This window comes from Biomphalaria glabrata, chromosome 2 (assembly GCF_947242115.1).
Source record: "Biomphalaria glabrata chromosome 2, xgBioGlab47.1, whole genome shotgun sequence".
Lineage (NCBI taxonomy): Eukaryota > Metazoa > Mollusca > Gastropoda > Planorbidae > Biomphalaria > Biomphalaria glabrata.
Genome location: NC_074712.1, coordinates 26,527,107 through 26,547,054, shown reverse-complemented (window position 1 = coordinate 26,547,054; position 19,948 = coordinate 26,527,107). Strand labels below are relative to the sequence as shown.

The window sequence follows — 19,948 nt, the reverse complement described above, 5'->3', positions numbered from 1 at the left end:
GAAAATTTGTGACTTTTACTTTTGTGTACTTTATTATACAGCAGTTATGAGCAGTATAAAAGTTAATTATTCATATCAATTTCAGACACACACCTATATATATATTGTAAATAAGGAGGCAGTGTAGTTTAGTCATAGACATAAATAAATATAGACTGGCCGATTAAAGAGTTTTATGAAACGAAAATTTGTGACTTGCAATTGTGTGTACTTTGTTATACAGCATTTATGAGCAGTATAAAAGTAAAGTGCTTTTTATACTTTGTTTTTAATATACACAATGATACACACCTATATATATTGTAAATAAGGAGGCAGTGTAGTTTTGTTTAATCTCTAAGAATGAAGATCATGCAACTTTTCATAATTTGGAAATCCGAATACAATAGATATACATGTTTTCAAGTTACATGAAGTGACTTCCTTCGGCCAGTCTATATTTATTGATGTCTATGCTCATGACCTTTAAAAAAAACTACTTATTGTCTTCTAATAGAGAATCAAAACTTTTCATTTATTGAACCAATGAAATCCGTAAGTGCTATTTCAGCATGGAAAAGGTATCTGACTTCGCCCATAAATAATCAATGACTTACATAAATGTAAATCAAATAAGAACTTAATATACTTTTCAAGCAGAATCTAGATCTCAATGAACTTAATTTTGTCCATCTGAAAAGTCTACTTTAGATCAAACACTACTCGTTAGAAACTAGTGTGTCTCTCACTATGTATTGTAACAGTGGAATCGAAGCATTCAAATAAACATTGCATTGAGTTGATAGCGACACGAGTAAGTTCTTTAGACAAGCGAGAGAACACTGTACCAACTCTAAATAGAGACTCCTACAAGACACATGTCTCTAACTATCCATCTACTTGTCCTCGCTTTCTTTCTAGAATTAACGTACAACTTTCTTCAAGAGCGTTACCAAGTGAACCTATGCAGTATCTTGTATTTTAAAGAAAGCTCTGGACTTACATTGAGTAGAGATAAAAGATTAAATTTATTTCTTTTAATATTTTAATACAACTTGAAGTTAATGGAGACTTTTTTTAGGGGGGGGGGGTGTAAATCCTGTTAATCAATAAACTAAAACTTTGTCTTACCATGAAATGAATTGTGCAGAATATTTTGTCAACAACTAGTTTGAGAGTAAGTGTGTTTTATCTCATGTGTGTTAGATCTGTGTGTGTGTGTGTGAATCGTCTCCCTTTAAGCTTGCTGAATGTATTCACTGCCACTTGAAAGCAATAAACTGAGGAACTTTCATTTATTGATTGCTTAGTGAACTAGACCGATTCTTTCCCAAGGGTGCCGATAGCACGCTATTGAGACGTCTGATTGCCTTATTGAAAATGTGTAACACAAATCAGAGATCTCTCAGATTTAGTTTGGGCAATAAACCTGTAGATCTAAGGGTTGATGGAGTGTGCAACGAGAGAAAACAATGGTCACAGAGTTAGCAGTTCAATGGGAGACGAAAGCAAAACAGATATATGTGGCACTACAGATATTTGGCACTACAGATATATGTGGCACTACAGATATTTGGCACTACAGATATATGTGGCACTACAGATATTTGGCACTACAGATATATGTGGCACTACAGATATTTGGCACTACATATATATGTTGCACTACAGAAATTTGGCACTACAGATATATGTGGCACTACAGATATTTGACACTACAGATATATGTGGCACTACAGATATATGTGGCGCTACAGATATTTGGCTCTACAGATACATGTGGCACTACAGATATATGGCACTACAGATATATGTGGCACTACAGATATATATGGCACTACAGATATTTGGCTCTACAGATATTTGGTTCTACAGATATATGTGGCACTACAGATATATGTGGCACTACAGATATATGGCACTACAGATATATGTGGCACTAAAGATATGTGGCACTACAGATATGTGGCACTACATATATTTGGCACTACAGATATATGTGGTACTACAGATATTTGGCACTACATATATATGTTGCACTACAGAAATTTGGCACTACATATATATGTGGCACTACAGATATTTGGCACTACAGATATATGTGGCACTACAGATATATGTGGCGCTACAGATATTTGGCTCTACAGATACATGTGGCACTACAGATATATGGCACTACAGATATATGTGGCACTACTGATATATATGGCACTACAGATATTTGGCTCTACAGATATTTGGTTCTACAGATAAATGTGGCACTACAGATATATGTGGCACTACAGATATATGGCACTACAGATATATGTGGCACTAAAGATATGTGGCACTACAGATATTTGGCACTACAGATATATGTGACACTACAGATATGTGGCACTACAGATATTTGGCACTACAGATATGTGGCACTACAGATATTTGGCACTACAGATATATGTGGTACTACAGATATGTGGCACTACAGATATATGTGTCACTACAGATATATGGCACTACAGATATATGTGGCACTACAGATATATGTGGCACTACAGATATATGTGGCACTACAGATATTTGAAGCACTACAGATATTTGGCACTACAGTTATATGGCACTACAGATGTATGTGGCACTACAGATATTTGGCACTACATATATGTGTGGCACTACAGATATATGTGGCACTACAGATATATGGCACTACAGATATATTTGGCACTACAGATATATGTAGCACTACAAATATATGGCACTACATATATATGTGGCAGTACATATATATGGCACTACAGATATATGTGGCACTACAGATATGTGGCACTACAGATATTTGACACTACAGATATTTGGCACTACAGATATTTGGCTCTACAGATATATGTGGCACTACAGATATATGTGACACTACAGATTTTTGGCACTACAGATATATGTGGCACTACAGATATTTGGCACTACAGATATTTGGCTCTACAGATATTTAGCACTACAGATATGTGGCACTACAGCTATATGTGGCACTACAGATATTTAGCTCTACAGATATTTGGCACTACAGATATATGAGGCACTACAGATATTTGGCTCTACAGATATATGTGGCACTACAGATATATGTGGCACTACAGATATATGAGACACTACAGATATTTGGCTCTACAGATATATGTGGCACTACAGATATATGTTGCACTACAGATATATGTGGCACTACAGATATATCTGGCACTACAGATATATGTAGCACTACAGATATATGTGGCACTACAGATATATGTGGCACTACAGATATTTGGCTCTACAGATATATGTGGCACTACAGATATATGTAGAACTACAGATATATGTTGCACTACAGATATATGTGGCACTACAGATATATGTGGCACTACAGATATATGTGGCACTACAGATATTTGGCTCTACAGATATATGTGGCACTACAGATATATGTAGAACTACAGATATATGTTGCACTACAGATATATGTGGCACTACAGATATATGTGGCACTACAGATATATGTGGCACTACAGATATATGTGGCACTACAGATATTTGGCTCTACAGATATATGTGGCACTACAGATATATGTGGCACTACAGATATATGTGGCACTACAGATATGTGGCACTACAGATATTTAATACTACAGATATTTGGCACTACAACTATATGTGGCACTACAGATATTTGGCTCTACAGATATTTGGCACTACAGATATATGTTGCACTACAGATATATGTGACAATACAGATATATGTGGCACTACAGATATATGGCTCTACAGATATTTGGTTCTACAGATATATGTTGCACTACAGATATATTTGGCACTGCAGATATATGTGGCACTACAGATATATGTTGCACTACAGATATATGTGGCACTACAGATATATGTGGCACTACAGATATTTGGCTCTACAGATATTTGGCACTACAGATATATGTTGCACTACAGATATATGTGGCACTACAGATATATGTGGCACTACAGATATTTGGCTCTACAGATATTTAGCACTACAGATATATGAGGTACTACAGATATTTGGCACTACAGATATATGTGGTACTACAGATATATGTGGCACTACAGATATATGGCACTACAGATATTTGGCTCTACACATATATGTGGCACTACACATATATGTGGCACTACAGATATATGGCACTACAGATATTTGGCTCTACACATATATGTGGCACTACAGATATATGTGGCACTACAGATATATGTGGCACTACAGATATATGTGGCACTACAGATATATGGCACTACAGATATTTGGCTCTACACATATATGTGGCACTACACATATATGTGGCACTACAGATATATGGCACTACAGATATTTGGCTCTACACATATATGTGGCACTACAGATATATGTGGCACTACAGATATTGGCACTATAGATCGATGTGGCACGTAGTCCAATTCTAATCTAGTAATATTTCAATAGAGACAGTATTTGAAACTATAATAGGTCAATTTGAAAAGGTTGAAGGTGTGCTTTTCAACTGTTCAATACATTTACTATATTGATCAACAAACATATATATATATATATATATAAGAGAGAGAAAGAGAGAGAGAGATATCTTCTATGTTATAAAGTCTTTTAACAAAACAAATTAATAAGCATTTATTAGTTACAATTTTAAACAGAAATAAACACCAACCAGGAGGTACTAAAGAGAAAGAGACATGAAGAAAGTACTAAAGAGACATCAAGAAAGTACTAAAGAGACATGAAGAAAGTACTAAAGAGACATGAAGAAAGTACTAAAGAGACATGAAGAAAGTACTAAAGAGACATCAAGAAAGTACTACAGAGACATGAAGAAAGTACTAAAGAGACATGAAGAAAGTACTACAGAGACATCAAGAAAGTACTACAGAGACATCAAGAAAGTACTACAGAGACATGAAGAAAGTACTAAAGAGACATGAAGAAAGTACTAAAGAGACATGAAGAAAGTACTAAAGAGACATGAAAAAGTACTAAAGAGACATGAAGAAAGTACTAAAGAGACATGAAGAAAGTACTAAAGAGACATGAAGAAAGTACTAAAGAGACATCAAGAAAGTACTACAGAGACATGAAGAAAGTACTAAAGAGACATGAAGAAAGTACTACAGAGACATCAAGAAAGTACTACAGAGACATGAAGAAAGTACTAAAGAGAAGACATGAAGAAAGTACTAAAGAGACATGAAAAAGTACTAAAGAGACATCAAGAAAGTACTAAAGAGACATGAAAAAGTACTAAAGAGACATGAAGAAAGTACTAAAGAGACATGAAGAAAGTACTAAAGAGACATGAAGAAAGTACTAAAGACTAAAAGACAAAAAGAAAGTACTTCAGACAAAAAGACAACAAGAAAGACAACAAAGAGAGACTTTTTTCTTACTTTCACTTCATCCGTGTTCAATCTAATCCCAGGACTTGATTTCAATGCTATCAATATTTGTCCAATCACTATGTCTACACACCACAGGTAGAGAGTCAATCAACTGATCGTTCAAAGTTCCAGAATAGCGCTAGCGTTCAAGTCCAAATCTTAAGCTTTCATTCAAATCATAGATAAAGGAAAAACAACCTTGTGCTCTGATTGACAGGAAGTCTTATGTAAGTCTAGGTAGACCACAGACACTGTTTAGAACCTAGAGATACCCGTTTCTGTTCTAAACTTCGGTAGATGAATTGCTGGTATTTCATTTGTGTCCATAAATTCATCACTGCCTGGTCATCCGTAATATATAGAAACAATGTGATTTAAACTTTGTCACATGTAAATTATAAGTGAGTCTGGTGTGAATGTACATTTTGTCTTTTTTTATAGTTTTAATGTTTTGTTTAGTGTAATGCACAAAATGTAAGACAAATTTTCTTACGGACAATAAAGATTATTATTTTAATTATATTCGATTAAAAAAAAATTCATTAGTTAAGAATTAATGTTTCTTTTTTATTGGCTCCGAAAGAGGAAAAGCCGCTAATAGTTTTGTGGTGTCTGTCTGTCCATCCCTCGCCCAAGTTATTGAAAAACCAATATCGAGATGTTTTAGATCTTACAATTTTCTGATGGAACGGCAACTTTTTTTTTTTTTTTTTGCTTTGCGAAAGGGAACCGTTGAAGTTTAAAGATGCAATCAGTTTTGTCCTAGAAATACCCCCCCCCCCATGTTTTATACTAGACTTTAGGGGAGATTTGTCTTTGTATAAAGTAAGTTTGTCTTCATTGAAGGATGCGCACATTGGTAACACAAAATGTAGCACCTAAGGTCACAATGGAAAAATATTATTGGCTCATTATAAAATATATTTTTTCATTTCTAATTATATTAATTATTAAAATGCTCAATTAAATGTTGTTTTTCTATGTCCATAAAACATTTATTACAAAGGATTATTTCTTTATGGTACAGTTTATCTATATCATAAATTCAGATCTAGATACATATCTCACTAAACCATTATATCTCGATCAAAATGAATGATATATCAGGAATACAATGCATACAATGTTATTAGTTTAGATCAGTCGTGTGAGTCAAGATTCTATTGATCTACACTATTCAAGACCAACAATAAAACTGTGCGATTAGAAATATTTTTACCAATTGTTTTTGTTTGACGCTATTTCATGCTTTTACCTTTCCCAATACGCTCTAATTTTATCACTTCAATAGACTAGTTGGTAAATGGGGGGAGGGGAGTAAGAAATGGTGTCTGGGTGAATCTCACTGTAAATCGTTTTTTAAAAGCATTTCAAAAGACCTGAATTCGAATTCATGACTCAAGCCTCCTCAAGCCAACATTCTAAAGCGGCGACCTATAAAGGGGACTAATTCAGTTTATATGAAGTACAATTTCTTTTCCTTGTTTGAGATACCTAACACAATGATTAATTATCAATAGTTAATTAGGTAATTGTTTTTTTTTATTGATTCTTCTTTAGTCGGGTAAAAGAAAAACTGCTTGATCTAAAGAACGTGTCCAAACTGTTCAGCAGGCAGACCAACAGAAAGCTGGAGATGCTCTAAGCTAGCCAATAAGGCTTGTTTTCAACAGAAAGCTGGAGATGCTCTAAGCTAGCCAATAAGGCTTGTCTTCAACAGAAAGCTGGAGATGCTCTAAGCTAGCCAATAAGGCTTGTCTTCAACAGAAAGCTGGAGATGCTCTAAGCTAGCCAATAAGGCTTGTCTTCGATAAGATCTACAGATATATACAACAATATGGCTAGATCTATAAGCTATAAACAACAATAAAATAATCTACCTAATCATCTATACGTAGAAATGTAGATCCACTTGGGTACTTTGACAAAACTTTAAAATTAATATAATACAACAAACAAAAATTTAAAAAATGCGATCCCTATTTTTTTAAAGTAAAAACATGACCTAGGAAAGATGGATAAAACATTATTTGAAAAGACTAAAAAGCCGCAAATGATTTTTTTTTCAACACAATAAAAAATAAAAGAATTTGAATTTAACATTGTCAATTTTTAATTGAGATATATGATCCTACATTTGCATTGATCTCTTATTTAAATAATGTATTATTTATTGAAGCAATGTATGCCTTATTTCAACACTTTATTGCTTATTTAAACTCTGTATCCTTTATTGAAACATTGTATCGTGTATAAAAAAAATGACTAATACATATTGCTGGATAATTCTTATATATTTAGTTTCTAATATACATGTGTGCATGTGTGACTTGAGATTTAGAACAAAAAAAGTCCCCATAGCAACAGTTTATAAAAGATGAGAATACTTGATTTTTAAACTACTTCTAGAATTCGTTTGACTGATGGAAGGCAACTTCATGTCAGAAGAGGTGTTGATGGGGTTGACGAGGCCTGTAGCATTGAGGTCAGAGTCGGGCCTGTAAAGACATAGACCAGGATAATTCATCTCCACGTCACTATCGGTCTCATCACTGTCGATGTGGGGGTTGTACAAGAGGGCGCGGTCCATGAAATGAGGTGAGAACTGCGCTTTGCTGCTTGAGCTGAGAAAGTGGTCCTCCTCAGAATCACTGGACAGTGGCTCCCTTGTGTTGAGTTTGTCACGAATGAGACGCCCTTCTCCTGGAAAGCGCGGGCTCCACAGTCGGCCCGCAACGTCCTGAGTCTTCTTATGTAGGGGCGCTGATGGCTGATAGATCATGCCTTCATCAGAACTGGTACTGAAGCTGTGCTGACTTGAGCCGTCAGTAGTGATAGAACTGATCATTGTCCCCGTGTTACTGACCTCAAACAGAAGTTTCCTGATGGATATACAATGATGTGTAGTTGAGAAATAGAAAGAAACGCATAAATTATAGAAAGGTTTGCATTAAAGTGTTCAGTCTAGCAGAAAAGTCATGTGTTCAATTCAGCAGACTAGTCAGGTGTTCAATAAAGCAGACAAGTCAGGTGTTCAATAAAGCAGACAAGTCAGGTGTTCAATCTAGCAGACAAGTCAGGTGTTCAATCTAGCAGACAAGTCATGAATTATTTCGAATCCATCATGTGCATAATTTTTAATAGAGCTAGACCAACAATAATAAATGTGTGCCATTGGACTAGAGTATGCACATTGTTTTTGTTTAGCGCACATTGTTTATGCTTATGCCAATCATTTTTGTGAACAATGGGGGGGGGAGGGGGTATCTGACACAAGGTTCCAGTTCTACCGTTTCAAAAGCCATTTTTTGTTCAAGTCTGTATTCCAAATGTGTGTCGTGAACCCCAATGAGCTGCAGACATGTTAGCCAGCTGCTGTTCAAGGACTTATACAAATGGAAGGTACATTTTCTATATAAAACATTTAATTAATTACGATTAATTTATTAACTATTGTTTGAGTTTTTAAAATTGATTTATATGTTGTCATTGACAAGGAATAATTGTGCAATAGTTCAGCTTGATAAGACAATGGGAAGTGGGAGTGACCAAGATTGTCCCCCAGACTGACAGAATGAATGAGTTGATATAAGCTTCGTGGTGACTAACTCACTAAAGACTCATCTCCAACTGTAAACTATTTTAGTTCAACTTTTTTGGGTCAAGGTTATAAGGAAAAGAAAAGAACAATATTTATGGTAAACATGTTCTTCCTGTTCTACAGCCTAAACACGCAAATATCTAAGTGTTATAAGGCCTGATTCATCAAAAGTAATTATGTAATCTCATATTGACGAAATTATTTGAAAAAAATTATAAAATCAAAAGAAATTCTGCAAAACTAACAAGCTCGAACTTAAAACTTAATTGCTATTTAACATTCGTTAGAACAACATTAGAATTTGTGTATGTTACAGTCGTAAGATTTATAACAAACGAATATTCACATCTGACTAGAGTAACACCATGAGTAAAATCACTCAATTTAGATATTCTTCAAGACACGCTAAAACACATAAAACACAGAACCCTAACTTACAAATACAAAAACATAACCTATAAAATACCCAGTAAAACATAAAGATAAAGGCATATTTCTTATTTCATATGTTAGGACAAAATGTTCCTTCTTCTCTAGTTTCATTTGAGCATGGAATGGGTTGCTTGAATCAGCCAGGAAAAACATTAACTTAGCAGTTTAAGTCTCTTATTTTACATCCATGACTAGATGAACACACGAGGAATGTCTGTATTTTATAAGCGAAGTTGGATGTTTTGTTATTGAAAAGATCATGAAATGTTGGACAAAAGCTGAACCAAACGACTACTTCACAAGAATGAATTTGTTTGATTAATTTGAGTCCACAGTTTACTTCCATGATTCAAGAACCAAACACGTTTAGTCTCAGGATGAGCAAATCTTGAGCTTCGAGCAGATAACTCTGTCTTAATAGATTCTTCACTGAAGATACTAAATTTATATATATCACAAATTAGTTAAGATTATTCTTTTCTTTATTTGTTAAATGTATTCTACCTTTCCGGACTTTGGTTTGCAGATCTGTCCAGACCTTTTTTAGACTCCTCGTCCAAATTGGAGTTCTGATCCATTGTGTCGGCTATAGCAATTAACAAGAAATAAAAACATACCTCCATTAAACAACTTCTAGAGCGATTGGTTTTTCTCTGAACAATTCATGAATGTGAGATTAATGAACAAAAACAAGGGAACATTTTCTACATCCCCCAATTCCTTCCCCTCTTCTCTCCGAGAAACAATCCTGGTTAAGCGAATGTATAGAATACTATAGACCTACTACACTTTATAATATTCCACGGATAGGCCTTGAGATCTAGACCATGCGCTTAATGTTCATGAACATTCAGTTATTCAACTCTTCCATGAACCTGAAAATACCCAAATCTGTAGAAGTCCGTTCAAGATAAATATTTTCTCGTTCTCGAGGCAAATTTAAATTTCTTTCCATTTATACCTTCAAAATTATAACGGTCAATATTGAGTTTTCCTAGTGTGGCCAACGAGCTAGTAATTCCCGATGATACAGCGAGTATCTAATTTCTAGAAAAAATCGTTAGAGCTGTTTCGAGTGTCCACCCAGGTTCCACCCACTCAGAAGTCTCAACGAAAACAGAAAATCTCTTACGAAATAAAACAGACGTTACCATCTAAAGTAGGCGGGGGGGGGGGGCGGGTAGAGAGCTACAATTAAAAATATACCGCATCGGTGCTGCATACAATTCCATTCCTAATGATGACGTTGTCACACATGCCGTTGGCAATGTAAAAGCACGAGAGAGTAATGTTTGAAAAAATACTTCCAATCTTCCATCTTTTAACCTCGGTGTCTATTGGTCACCATGACAACCAGCTGTCTTTACCCACAAAAGTAAGAATTCAAATTGAATCGATGAAGATGATGTACAAACTAAATTCAAATTTTATCCAACTATTTTAAAACTTTGATATTGCTACTTATTTACTTACATTTCGATGCCAGCGCTGTGGACGGTATACAAATATAATGATACTATTTTAAATATAACAAGGTTACAAAAGACAGTTTGTGTGGAAACTCAAAATCGGCCCCCAAAAAGGTCCACCCAGGCAGGCTTCAATATTTTCAGAAAGAACATGCAAATGAAATTATATCAAAGACAAATGAGAGATAAGAATGGAGAAAGAAGGTTAACAGATCTTGTGTAGTGCCCCAACGGTCCCGCAGATCAAAGGATAGGTGAAAGTGAATGTAAAGTTAGATGTGAACCTGGTCTAACTAGTTCCCCTTTTAGACCTTGTGGTCTATAGGACAGATGATGTAAAGTTCATCTGTTTTTGTTGCCTACGATTAGCGAGGGTGTCATGTAGCCAGCACAACGACCAACCGTCTAAACTTTTCCCCAACTAATGTCAGGTACCCATTAGAGCTGAGTGGACTCAGAGGCGCCCAAAGATTCCAAAGTTGAAAATCCCAGTCTTCACCAGGATTTGAACCCGGACCCCCAGTTCGGAAGCCAAGCGCTTTACCGCTCAGCCACCGCGCCTCCCTTGGCCTAACTGATGTCTTATAATTGATCCAATTGTTTTGAAAAGGCTCAATCTCTTATTCGAATCCTTAAAAAAAAAAAAAAAAAAAAAAAACTTCCACAATTAAAAAAAAATGTTCATAAAAATGAAGTTTATAAGATTACTATTCATTTTAAATTAGGTCTAACTTATAATGCCTACTAATTAGCTTTTTCTCTTTAATAAACTGCTTGCATAACTGATTTAAAAAATTAGATTTTTCGCTTTCAGAAAAAATAAAAAGTAGCCGTTGCATCAGAACTATGAATGGTCTAAAATATTGTGATGTCGGATTTTCAATATCTTTTCTAGTTTACGAGATCTAAACGGGACGGACGGACAGACAGACAGACGTTTCGCACAAAACTAATAGCGTCTTTTCCCCTTTCGGGGGCCGCTAAAAATGAATTACTCAGTAAATAAAGACATTACAATAATACTTTAAAAAAACAAAAACAAAGCATATATAAAGCGTATTGTATCAATTTTAGTTTGGATCAATCATCAAGTTTGTTAAGATCTAGACTTATAATAAAAATCTGTACGATTAGAAATATGTTTATCAGTGTTTTTAGCACGATCTCATGCTTTTAGTTTGCTCCATGCGCTATGATCCAATCACTTGTCTGGACCAGATGAGCGGTGAAAAGACGTTTCTCTGAATGTGAGCGTGATCGCTTTATCGCTTTTTAAATACATTTTATTTTTAAAAAAAGGTGTAAGACTTGAAGTCAAACTCGTGGGCTTCAGATCTTCACAAGCCAACAAACTAATCACTGTGCCAGCGAAGTGCTATTGAAGGTTTTATATTTATTTATTGTTAGTTTCTAAATTTTAAGTACATTTTGGATAAATGGGACTAATTCAAATGCCCGGTGGGCCGGTACCCAGTTGGGCTGGTAGGGCCACCGAAAGGGCCGCATGAATGCCAATAAAGTGTTTTCAGATTTGATAATATTCTCATTAAAAGGAACACTTATCGGATAGTTTCAAAATTATCTAATAAGTTATTCATTTAGCTAACTACTTTCGATGCAATATTAAACTTTACACAATGCTCTTGAGGACACATATAATGGAATGGCCATCATGTGGCACATAATTTGTGGGCCGGATTGTATAGACAAGCCCGGGGCGATTTCGACACCCAGTCCGCCCCTGGACTAATTACACGTATACCACCACATCTGTCAAGAACCATTTATTTCCTTTGTTCAATACCAAACAAATAAAATAATTACAATAGTGTGACGATACGAAACTTGCATGCAAAAGTTCATTTGAGTTTTTCCCAGCAAACCGTGAGAAACTTTAATTTTTAACTTAAAACAATTATTTTCTTGTCCACCCATAACTAAATTCTTTTAGGATTTATCTCCCCTCGCACTGTTTCTCACGGGACAAATCTCGACGTAAAACATTAACCAGCTTCTCTTGGGCTAACTTTTAATTATTGACCGCTGGACAGGTGACCAGCACACAATAAGTCGCTGCACCAGCGCTACACGCCGCGGCCTAATAACTTTTCACACCTATCCCCCCCCCCCCCCCCCCCGCAGGATACACATCGCTCTAAGAATAGCATTGCACTCGGGCTGGACAGATACATATTCGCTTAAGACTTTACTCTCACGGTAGGCAACGAATATTGACCATAAATCTGACCTGACGCCTGACATCTCCGGTACATCGATACATGTGAGTAAATCAGCTAGCTTTCTTCCCCACCCGTTAAACGAAAAGTCCCATCTATATATAGAGAGAGACCAAAGCATTCCAAGTTAGGCCCGCTAGGATTCATACAGTCTCCTCTGTTAGGAAGTTTAGTTGTGAGGTTTCATTAGGGACAAACGGGTAAGTGTAAATATTTTACTATACTCATTTTATCTTATAGGAATGTGTGAGTACACATTAGTACACAACCACGTTCCCCGTCATTACATTATGACTTTATTATGTATGTATCTTGTACTATTTTATGTCGATGCTATATCTTCACATAGTATTATTAATGCCGCTATGGTTGTCTACATTTGAAACTATAGTTATCACATTTAATTTGTTATGTGTCATCCATTACTGTATTTTAGTGATTGGTGTAAACAATACCCTTTAGTGAATCTAAGTACTGTCTAAGAATTTAGATCGCAGTGCTCTAAACTTACAGAGCCCATGTGAAATTAATTATTTCACATTTCTGTTGTATATCCCTCATACATGTTATTATGTCTCCCACCCTTGTGAACTTATAATTCCTTGGATGAATGTAATTTTGATTAACTATATCAAACCCTTATTACTGTAGCCATATCCCTAATATTTTATTTTCATCTTATCCTTTAGTAAATACAATGCTCATTCCCCATTTTACTATAACTGATTACTTATAGTCGTAATCAAATTTGATGGATGAATCTTGACTAGTATCATCCTACGTTGTGCAATAGCACATTTATTGTGGTTATCTTACTTATATCCTTTTGTTATTGAGTTATATGCGCATGCATTAAGATTTTTTAACTAATTGTCTTAAATGCCCTATTGGTATTGATACCCATGCTTGCATCTGAATGAATGCAAGGCATATGGGACTCCCTGTTCTATGCCTTTAGGAGGTTCCTAATTGTCTGTCTTATCCCCAGTCTGGTTGCTACCCCCGATTGCTACACACGATTGCTACACCCGACTGCTATAACTACCAGATCTCCACCCAAAGCTGTAACCGGAGCAGACCACACCAGACCCCCCCCCCCCAATTATATACCTATTAGCAAGAAGGCATTGCCTACTGTCCTCGGCCTTAAAATATTGCCCAGTGTCCACAGTGCCTTATACTGCCCAGTATCATCTGCCCAGTACCCGGCCCAAACTGTCCACTGCCCAATAGCTATTGCCTAATGCCGACAGATTAGAGCGACCTTCGCAGCAGAAGATAAACTGGTGTTGAGTTAGCACGGCTCTCTACGAGCTAGAGCTGAGAGATCGTCCCACTACAACTTAGTCTGCAGCACCAACCCTCTCTACTACTAAACAGGCAACGGCTTCACACTAGAGCCAGCTTGCCTACAGCATAGAGAACATCCCGAGCCGACGTCCTAAGACAGGGCCGGATGACTCATCCTTCTGAGTGCCAGTCTTACGACCGCCAGAAGACGACCCACGGGCTAGCAGCTAAGCATATAAGTAGCCAGACATAGGAACAATCTTCTCTTCCAATCACTCACCAATTAGCAATCCATGATGAGCAGTTATGTTAGATATTAGCACCTTCATTTCATTTCTTAATTATAATTTTATTTGATCATTTTCTTTTGTAAACTTTCATTCATTAAATTATTTTTATTTATGAACTTATAATATTGGTCTGTTCTTACTGTTAGTTGCGGTGTGCCTGTACAAAATCTTATATGTGAGCGGGATAAAATTAATAAAATTTCCCCTAGACATAAATAAACAAGCCAAATAATAACTTATTAACATTTCGTCACAAATAGTCAATTTAGCAAATAGTTACTTTTATTTAATTCTTGTTTTATAAGGTAAAAGTAATTGTAAAAACTTGACCCGAGATTGGGTGTCGGAGAAATAACGTGTACACACTTTTTACAATGTGGAATGAGTTTAGCTTTTTTTTTTTTGTGTGTGTGGTTGGAATATAAAGTCAGGACTCTGAAGGGAGAGTAGGACTACATCATTGTCAAAGTTTAGTTTTTGTAGATATGCTGTATCTTCTCCGTGGCCGCACGTTCTGGAAGTCTGCCAAACGAGGCACTGGCGCGTGCCACACGCACATATTTCTACCAATCAACACACGCACACAGAACACAACACAGACTTCTACCAATCAACAAACAGACACAAAACACAGACCTCTACCAATCAACACACACACACAACACAACACAAACCTCTATCCATCAACACACACACACACACAAAACATCGAAGAAACCATAGTTTATAAATAGAAAAACAAAACCTAATGCAATACTAAGAATAACACAAAGATACAGGCACATTTCTTATTTCTTATACGCTAGAAATAATTCATACAAGTCCTCTTTCTTCCCTAGTGCCATTAGAGAATGTAATAGGTTACCTGAATCAGCCAGGAAAACCAACGACTTAGCAGAGTTGAAGTCATTAACATGCATGACTAGATTGACACATGAAATGCGAAGGACTTTTCTTCTTTTTTTGAAGTAACGTCTGAACTGAATAATATAAGAAACAGACCTCTACCACACAGCACCTAGAGCTAACACAAACCTTGGGAAGCCCTTTTTGTTGGTGTTGAGGCCCAACTTGAACCTGACTGGCTGCGACTGTTTTGTGCATATCTGATTGGATCCCCACAGATTTGGTTGAAGATATTCATCATTAACATGCATGACTAGATTGACACATGAAATGCGAAGGACTTTTCTTCTTTTTTTGAAGTAACGTCTGAACTGAATAATATAAGAAACAGACCTCTACCACACAGCACCTAGAGCTAACACAAACCTTGGGAAGCCCTTTTTGTTGGTGTTGAGGCCCAACTTGAACCTGACTGGCTGCGACTGTTTTGTGCATATCTGATTGGATCCCCACAGATTTGGTTGAAGATATTCATCATCTGCTTGGAAACATTAGGTTAGGGTTATACTAGCAGTGCATTCAGTGAGACTATCTACCAGAGTGACATTCAGTGAGACTATCGACCGGAGTGACAAAGTTCAGGCTGGTTCGTAGAAATCAAATGTTTAGGAAACCATGCATTGCTCCATGAGAAGGGTGAAACAGTTGAAACTTAATACTCAAATATCTGAATGGATTGACTATGTTACGTTATTGAATAGCAAAACGTGACACAAACAACACCACAGCATCCGTTTTAATACTCTTTTCTAAATAAGCTGATAGAATTCTCTCGATAGCTACTAACAACTGCTTTTTTTTTTACTAATTAGGTTCATTAGAGAATAGGCTGAGTGTTTGGGTAAATTAAAAACGTACGATGAAATACTCTGTGGATAGATAAAACACTTTCCGTGTCTATTAACACGTCACTGTAAAGAACTGGTAACTGGGCAGTGGTTCCCAGGAGGACGTGTTCTAATGATATGCTTACTGTAAATATAGATCGAAATCTAATTTATTGGCTTTCTTTATTTAAACAATCTTGTTGAAATATATTCTTGTAATTCAAGCCATTCTCTAACTTTTTTTCCCTTTTCCCAACAATATTTAAAACTAAAGAAAATATTTTGAACTTATTCTAGCCAATATAAAACATTTTCAAATATTAACAGCTGAAATAGTGTTTTAGTTGCAGCTTATTACAAACTATCTAATGAGCACCAAGTCACGCGTAAAGCACATTTTCACCTATGTCTCCTAGCCATGTGTAAAGCACATACTCGCATGTCTGGTCTGTCTCCTAGCCATGTGTAAAGCACATACTCAGATGTCTGGTCTGTCATCTAGCCATGTGTAAAGCACATACTCACATGCCTGGTCTGTCATTTAGCCATGTGTAAAGCACATACTCGCATGTCTGGTCTGTCATTTAGCCATGTGTAAAGCACATACTCGCATGTCTGGTCTGTCATCTAGCCATGTGTAAAGCACATACTCGCATGTCTGGTCTGTCATCTAGCCATGTGTAAAGCACATACTCACATGCCTGGTCTGTCATTTAGCCATGTGTAAAGCACATACTCGCATGTCTGGTCTGTCATTTAGCCATGTGTAAAGCACATACTCGCATGCCTGGTCTGTCATTTAGCCATGTGTAAAGCACATACTCAAATGTCTGGTCTGTCATTTAGCCATGTGTAAAGCACATACTCACATGCCTGGTCTGTCATTTAGCCATGTGTAAAGCACATACTCGCATGTCTGGTCTGTCATTTAGCCATGTGTAAAGCACATACTCGCATGTCTAGTCTGTCATCTAGCCATGTGTAAAGCACATACTCACATGCCTGGTCTGTCATTAAGCCATGTGTAAAGCACATACTCACATGTCTGGTCTGTCATTTAGCCATGTGTAAAGCACATACTCGCATGCCTGGTCTGTCATTTAGCCATGTGTAAAGCACATACTCAAATGTCTGGTCTGTCATTTAGCCATGTGTAAAGCACATACTAACATGCCTGGTCTGTCATTTAGCCATGTGTAAAGCACATACTCGAATGTCTGGTCTGTCATTTAGCCATGTGTAAAGCACATACTCGCATGTCTGGTCTGTCATCTAGCCATGTGTAAAGCACATACTCACATGCCTGGTCTGTCATTTAGCCATGTGTAAAGCACATACTCGCATGTCTGGTCTGTCATTTAGCCATGTGTAAAGCACATACTCGCATGCCTGGTCTGTCATTTAGCCATGTGTAAAGCACATACTCGCATGTCTGGTCTGTCATTTAGCCATGTGTAAAGCACATACTCACATGTCTGGTCTGTCATTTAGCCATGTGTAAAGCACATACTCACATGCCTGGTCTGTCATCTAGCCATGTGTAAAGCACATACTCACATGCCTGGTCTGTCATTTAGCCATGTGTAAAGCACATACTCGCATGTCTGGTCTGTCATTTAGCCATGTGTAAAGCACATACTCGCATGTCTGGTCTGTCATCTAGCCATGTGTAAAGCACATACTCACATGTCTGGTCTGTCTCCTAGTTTTATACTGAAGAGGTCTCCTGGAATCGATGTCAAAAAATGTTGGAGGTTTGTAGAGAGGCTCCATTGGATACAGTGGTCGGGGTAGAGTTGTTTGGTAAGGTGCACACTTATGAGACACATACATAAGTAGATTGAAAGACATGTATATGTAGATTAGAAGACATGTATTGCAATTGAAAGACATGCATATGTAGATTAGAAGACATGTATTGCAATTGAAAGACATGTATATGTAGATTAGAAGACATGTATTGCAATTGAAAGACATGCATATGTAGATTAGAAGACATGTATTGCAATTGAAAGACATGCATATGTAGATTAGAAGACATGTATGGCAATTGAAAGACATGCATATGTAGATTAGAAGACATGTATGGCAATTGAAAGACATGTATATGTAGATTAGAAGACATGTATTGCAATTGAAAGACATGCATATGTAGATTAGAAGACATGTATTGCAATTGAAAGACATGCATATGTAGATTAGAAGACATGTATTGCAATTGAAAGACATGCATATGTAGATTAGAAGACATGTGTGGCAATTGAAAGACATGCATATGTAGATTGGAAGACATGTATGGCAATTGAAAGACATGCATATGTAGATTAGAAGACATGTATTGCAATTGAAAGACATGCATATGTAGATTAGAAGACATGTATTGCAATTGAAAGACATGCATATGTAGATTAGAAGACATGTATTGCAATTGAAAGACATGCATATGTAGATTAGAAGACATGTATGGCAATTGAAAGACATGCATATGTAGATTAGAAGACATGTATGGCAATTGAAAGACATGTATATGTAGATTAGAAGACATGTATTGCAATTGAAAGACATGCATATGTAGATTAGAAGACATGTATGGCAATTGAAAGACATGCATATGTAGATTGGAAGACATGTATGGCAATTGAAAGACATGCATATGTAGATTAGAAGACATGTATGGCAATTGAAAGACATGCATATGTAGATTAGAAGACATGTATTGCAATTGAAAGACATGCATATGTAGATTAGAAGACATGTATTGCAATTGAAAGACATGCATATGTAGATTAGAAGACATGTATGGCAATTGAAAGACATGCATATGTAGATTAGAAGACATGTATGGCAATTGAAAGAAACAATGGTAGATTTAAAGACGTGAATGGTACATGTAAAGACGTGAATGGTACATGTAAAGACGTGAATGGTACATGTAAAGACGTGAATGGTACATGTAAAGACGTGAATGGTACATGTAAAGACAACAGTGTAAAGTTGTGCTAGATTTCAATACAATTGCAGATTTAAAGAAATGCAAAGGTAGGTTTCAAGACATGATAAGAAGATTTTAAGACAGTTATGCTGTTGATCATTGTGCTGGCCACATGACACCCTAGTTAACCATCGGTCACAGAAACAGATGACTATTTACATTATCTGCCCTAAAGATCACAAGGTCTGAAAGGGGAACTTTACTTTTTTTTTTTTTTTTACTTTATGCTAGATTTTAAAATATTCAATGTTTAATCTATAGACATGAATCTTTTAACCCCATGACACAAAGTGGGGGGTATGTAGTGAAAGGGGAGATGGTACGAGCAGAGCAGAACGTTTTGGCGCTCAATGTGGTACAGGAATGTTAGCTAGGAGTTGGAATACTTATTTTTAGTGGTTTGGTTTTTCTGATCTATTTTGTTTTTGTTTTTAACTCGTAGAACTTTTTTTCTCATTAATTTGGATCTGAGTCTGTGGCGTCATTACATCTTTACTTTTTCTCGTTTCAGTATGAGAATTT

The 19,948-nt window shown here is 36.3% G+C and overlaps 3 protein-coding genes across 5 annotated transcripts in view; all 3 read right to left on the bottom strand.

Moving 5' to 3' along the window:
• LOC106055756 (coiled-coil domain-containing protein 33-like) overlaps positions 1 to 5,531 on the bottom strand; it is a 48,218-nt gene extending 42,687 nt beyond the window's left edge. For 2 of the 3 annotated variants that reach the window (XM_013212189.2, XM_013212206.2), the window contains exon 1: positions 5,392 to 5,531. The gene's annotated coding sequence lies outside the window, so the exon portion shown is untranslated. Of the gene's footprint in view, positions 1 to 1,110; positions 1,231 to 5,391 lie in introns of those variants that run through there. The other variant, XM_013212197.2, reaches the window with a different exon arrangement.
• A 1,942-nt stretch (positions 5,532 to 7,473) lies between these two features.
• LOC106055779 (uncharacterized) lies at positions 7,474 to 15,842 on the bottom strand. Its single transcript, XM_056019779.1, has 4 exons — positions 15,737 to 15,842; positions 10,889 to 10,903; positions 9,920 to 10,001; positions 7,474 to 8,264 (listed from the first exon to the last, which is right to left on the bottom strand). The coding sequence occupies exons 3-4, from the start codon at positions 9,991 to 9,993 to the stop codon at positions 7,751 to 7,753; spliced, it is 588 nt and encodes a 195-aa protein (XP_055875754.1). The 5' UTR covers positions 9,994 to 10,001; positions 10,889 to 10,903; positions 15,737 to 15,842; the 3' UTR covers positions 7,474 to 7,750.
• A 120-nt stretch (positions 15,843 to 15,962) lies between these two features.
• Positions 15,963 to 19,948, bottom strand: part of LOC106079232 (WD repeat-containing protein on Y chromosome-like) — a 49,599-nt gene continuing 45,613 nt past the window's right edge. The window contains exons 25-26 of the mRNA XM_056021135.1: positions 18,121 to 18,249; positions 15,963 to 16,085 (exon numbers count right to left, since the gene is read on the bottom strand). Of these exons, the coding sequence (XP_055877110.1) occupies positions 15,963 to 16,085; positions 18,121 to 18,249 (252 nt within the window). The remainder of the gene's footprint in view (positions 16,086 to 18,120; positions 18,250 to 19,948) is intronic.

Excerpts from the sequence above, each read along its gene's own strand:
- LOC106055779 (XM_056019779.1), bottom strand. The coding sequence starts at position 9,993 with ATGGATCAGAACTCCAATTTGGACGAGGAGTCTAAAAAAGGTCTGGAC. Across the intron at positions 8,265-9,919 it reads GCAAACCAAAGTCCGGAAAG|GAAACTTCTGTTTGAGGTCA; the intron begins GTAGAATACATT and ends TATATCCATCAG.